Here is a 4,925-nt window from a genome sequence, read left to right on the forward strand (position 1 = left end):
CCCAAAAATCACTGAAAGTACCTGACCTCCCCCCCCCACTGCCTGTCCTGGGGGCGGGGTGTGTGCCAGATTTGGGGGATGCCCCAGAAATCCCCAAAACAACCTGCCCCCCCACCCCAGGTACTGGGGCTAGTCAGAGGGTGGGGGATACCCCAAAAATGACCTGACACCCCCCTCCCCCCCACCCGTCCTGGGGGGGAGACACCACAAAACCCCCCCAAAATGACCTGACCACAGCCCTGCTGCCTGTCCTTTGGGGTTTGGACACCCCAAAATCAATGACCTGAAACCCCCCTACGACGGTCGGGGGGGGTCTGGATGTGAGGGTCACCCCAAAAAACCCCCCAAATTAACACTGACCCCCCACCCCCACCCAAAGGGGGGCTTGGATATACAGACCCCCCCCCCCATGGCATTTCTCTGGGGGGGGTGTCCCCAAATCTGGGGGTCAATCCCCTTCTGCACCCCCCCAAAAATCTCCAGGGTCACCTCCGACCCCTCCCCACAAATACCCCAAGGGCTTGACACGCCCTCCCCCCTCACAAATCCCTCGTAGAATGTTTAATTACACCCCCCCACCGCAATTACACCGAAAGAGTTAATTACCCCCCCCAGAGCGGGGGGTGTGACAATGGGGGAGGAGTCCACTTGAGGGGGAGGGGAGCATTTATTCCTCCCCGTTAATTAATTTCTTCATTATGCCTCCTCTTAATTACCCCTCCTCACACCGTGACGACCCCCCCCAAATTATTTATCTCCCTTAAGCTTCATCTCCGCCTCCCCCCCAAATTTCCCCTCAGGCCGTGCCCCCCCATTATCAAACCCCCCCTCCCCCCCAAATTATCCCCTCAGACTGTGCCCAAACCCCCCCCCCAAATCCCCCCTCAGGCCGTCCCCCCCCTCAAATTCATCTCCCCCCTCCCCAAATCCCCCCTCAGGCCGTCCCCCCCCTCAAATTCATCTCCCCCCTCCCCAAATCCCCCCTCAGGCCGTGACCCCCCCCTCAAATTCATCTCCCCCCTCCCCAAATCCCCCCTCAGGCCGTGACCCCCCCCTCCCTAAATGCCCAACCCCCCCCCAGCGCTGCCCCTCCCCTCACGCCCCCTCCCCCCCCCTCAGGCCCCTGCGCGCCGCCATCTTGTCTCTGCCCGGGCGGAAAATGGCGGCCGCCTCCTCCCCCCCACCGCCGCCCCCCCCGCTCACCGCGGCCCCGCGGCCGCCTCCCCCTCCCGGCCCGCGGCCGCTCCCCGATTCCCGGCGGCGGCTCCGGGGGTCGTGCGGCTGCGGCGGCTCCCGGCGCGGGGCTGCGGCTGCGGGCGGAGCGCGGCGGCGGCGGCCCCTCACGCCGCCCTGGGAGCCGCCATCTTGCGCCTGTGTCCGGCGGCCGCTGAGGGTGGGCGGGAAGCGACGGGAGCGGGCGGGGCCAGCGCGGACACGCCCCCTCCGGACCCGGGCGGCGCCATCTTGGCCGGGGACGGGGGGCGACATTGTGGGCAAGGCGGGACGGGAGGAGGCGGCGGCATTTTGGGAGGGGGACCGGGAGGAATTTCACCGCCAAATCGGTGGCCCCCCCGGGTCGGGCCCGGTAGCGGCAAGGCTGGGGCGAACGGCGGAGGGGCGCGGGGGGGGACTGTACGGAGCCGCCTGAAGGGGCGCGGCCATGGCGCCAACGGAGGGGGTGTGGTCACGGAAGGGCGTGGCCACGCCCACTCCAACCGCCTCTTAAAGGAGCCGCCCCCCCCTTCTTATCCCGCCTTTTACGCGGTTTTCCCTCCTCGCCCCCCCCCCCCCCACCCCGATCGCCGCCATCTCCCGGTGCCGCCCCCTCCCGGCCTTCCCGCATCCCCGGAACCGCTCCCCGGCATTCCCGGCCTCGTCCCCCCGCACACACCGAATCCCCCGCGGCCTGGTTGCCGGCGGCGCGGCCCGTTTCCCCGCGGCGCAGCCCTGTACGGAGCGCTCAGCCCGCCATGGGCGCCGCCATCTTGGGCACCCCGCCTCTCCTTGGGTGCCGCCCCCTCCGCAAACCGCACCCCCTCCCCCTCTTCTCCTTCCCCTGCCGCGGGGCTCCCTCGCTCTCCCCACCGCCCCCCGGAATTAACGGGACGCCGGAGCCGCTCTGAGGCCTCACGGCCCCGCGGATCCGAGCGGTTCAAACGGGCCGGGGACCCCCGGCGCTGCCATCGCCCCCGCCCCCCCACCCCGGACTCCCAATATGGCGGCGCGCGGGACCCGGATGCGGCGGCGCCTCCCAGGACGGCGCCCCGGGGGCGGCGTGGGGGAAGGACCCGGATGTCCCCTCCCAAGATGGCGCCGGCCAGCCGGCAGAACCGATATTGGGTGTCAGCCCTCACGGGGTCCCCGCGCTCCCTCCCCTCCCTCCCAGCGGTCTCCGCTTCATTCCGCCCTTACCGGGTGCGGCTCCGCTACCGCAGCGGCTCCAAGGCGGCGGAGCGGCCGGTGCCCGGGTGCGCAGGGGAGGGGTCACAAGATGGCGGCGCGCTGCTGCGGGAAGGGGGGGGGGTCCAAGATGGCTCCGCCCGGTGCCCGGATCTTCCTCCTCCTCCTCCTCCTCTTCCTCCTCCTCGCCGCTCGCACCAGATGGCGGCGCCTGCCCGGGACGGGAGCGGAGCTTTGAGCGCTCCCCGCGCTCTTGGCTCAGGCCCCGCCGCCCCCTCCTCTTGTCCCCCCTCCGGAACAACCCCGATGCGGCGCCCCAAGATGGCGCAGGTGGGAGCAGCAGCAGCTCCGCGGCGGCCCAAGATGGCGGCGGCCGCGGGACCCGGATGCGCCGCTCTCCGCGCCGCTCCGCCGCCGCTCCGCACCTGCAGCCACCCGCCGCCCGCCGACCCCGGGCGCCGCTTGCCGCCGCCGCCGCCGCTCGCTCCGGGCCGCCGCCGCCGCGCTGAAAAGCCGAGAAAAGCCCGCCCGCCTCGCCGGCTACTGGCGCTTGGGAGCCGCCATTTTGGACGCGTCTCCTCCACCCGCCACAAAGATGGCGCCCGCCAGTTCCCGGATGGTGGCGCGTAACGGCTGCGGCGCTCACCGCGCGTGCGCGACCGCGCGGGTCGTGACGGCGCATGCGCGGCTTCACATGGGTTTTACGCATGCGCTTTCCCCGCCTTTCCCGTAACGGAATTTTTGTTCAAACACCCGAATTTGGCGCTTTTCGCCCCAGTTTTGCCCTTCCGGGACCCCAAAATGCTCCAGGGGGGTGGGGAGAAAGGAAGAGGGGGAGAGGTTCCTCAGCAAGGGGTTCGGGATGAAGATCCGAGAGTTTGGGGAGGTTTTGGGGAAGATTTAGGGGGTTTTGGGGTGTCCTCACCTCAGGCTCAGGTGTGAAACAGCCCCAGGTGTGACAATGAATTCTCAGGCGTGACAATAAAATCCAGGTGTGAAAATAAACCCCAGGTGTGACAATAAACTCCAGGTGTGACAATAAATCCCAGGTGTGACAATGGATTCCAGGTGTGACAATGAACCCCAGGTGTGACAATAAAATCCAGGTGTGACAAAGAACCCCAGGTGTGACAATGGATTCCAGGTGTGACAATAAATCCCAGGTGTGACAATAAAATCCAGGTGTGACAATGGATTCCAGGTGTGACAATAAAATCCAGGTGTGACAATGGATTCCAGGTGTGACAATAAAATCCAGGTGTGACAATGAACTCCAGGTGTGACAATAAATTCCAGGTGTGACAAAGAACCCCAGGTGTGACAATAAATCCCAGGTGTAACAATGAACCCCAGGTGTGACAATAAATCCCAGGTGTGACAATAAATTCCAGGTGTGACAATGGATTCCAGGTGTGACAATAAAATCCAGGTGTGACAATGGATTCCAGGTGTGACAATAAAATCCAGGTGTGACAATGAACTCCAGGTGTGACAATAAATTCCAGGTGTGACAAAGAACCCCAGGTGTGACAATAAATCCCAGGTGTAACAATGAACCCCAGGTGTGACAATAAATTCCAGGTATGACAATAATCTCCAGGTGTGACAATGAACCCCAGGTGTGACGCGGATCCCCCTGAGGGTCCGGGGAGCGGGTTCGGTGTTTGGGGGATTTTGGGGAGGGGGTTGGAGCCCCTGCCCCGGCCAGAAATGAGTCTGGGGGTGCCCCGGTCCTTTTGGGGGGAGTGCTGGAGGTTCCATTTCCTCCCAGTCCATCCCAGTTCATTCCCAGTTTATCCCAGCCTCTCCCAGTTCATACCAGTTTATCTCAGTTCATCCCAGTGCCTCCCAGTTTATCCCAGTCCCTCCCAGACCATCCCAGTTCCCTCCCAGCCCCTCCCAGTTCATCCCAGTCCCTCACAGTTTATCCCAGTCCCCTCCCAGTTTATCCCAGTCCCCTCCCAGTCCCTCCCACTCCCCTCCCAGTTCCCTCCCAGTTTGTCCCAGTCCCTCCCACTCCCCTCCCAATCCCTCCCAATTTATCCCAGTCCCCTCCCAGTCTCTCCCAGACCATCCCAGTTCCCTCCCAGTCCCTCTCAGTCCCTCCCAATTTATCCCAGTTTATCCCAGTCCCTCCCAATCCCTCCCAATTTATCCCAGTTTATCCCAGTCCCCTCCCAGTCCCTCCCAGTTTATCCCAGTCCCCTCCCAGTCCCTCCCAGTTTGTCCCACTCCCCTCCCAGCCCCTCCCAGTTTATCCCAGTCCCTCCCAGTTTATCCCAGTCCCTCCCAGTTTATCCCAGTCCCTCCCAGTTTATCCCAGTCCCTCCCAGCCCCGCCTCCTCCACCCGGGAGGTCCCGCCCAGGCCCCGCCCCCGCCGCCATCTTGAGCGTGGCGGAACCGGGGGTGGCAAAGGGGCGGGGCCTTAACGATGACGTCATCGGGGTGATGACGTCGTACGTGAGAATGGCGTCGTGGGGTGACGTCAGAGCTTCCGGGGCGCTCCCGAGGGCGGGGGGGGCAC

General features: G+C 65.0%; 1 protein-coding gene across 1 annotated transcript; it reads left to right on the forward strand.

The window, feature by feature from the left end:
* Positions 1–1,062: 1,062 nt before the first annotated feature.
* LOC146764783 (uncharacterized) lies at positions 1,063–4,026 on the forward strand. Its single transcript, XM_085563637.1, has 2 exons — positions 1,063–3,353; positions 3,488–4,026. The coding sequence occupies exon 1, from the start codon at positions 1,063–1,065 to the stop codon at positions 3,028–3,030; it is 1,968 nt and encodes a 655-aa protein (XP_085419763.1). The 3' UTR covers positions 3,031–3,353; positions 3,488–4,026.
* Positions 4,027–4,925: the final 899 nt, after the last annotated feature.

This window comes from Lonchura striata, chromosome 31 (assembly GCF_050655825.1).
Source record: "Lonchura striata isolate lonStrDom1 chromosome 31, ASM5065582v1, whole genome shotgun sequence".
In the NCBI taxonomy this organism is placed as follows: domain Eukaryota; kingdom Metazoa; phylum Chordata; class Aves; order Passeriformes; family Estrildidae; genus Lonchura; species Lonchura striata.

What these genes read in the sequence shown, in the direction of transcription:
- LOC146764783 (XM_085563637.1), top strand. Translation starts at nt 1,063, where the DNA reads ATGCCCAACCCCCCCCCAGCGCTGCCCCTCCCCTCACGCCCCCTCCCC.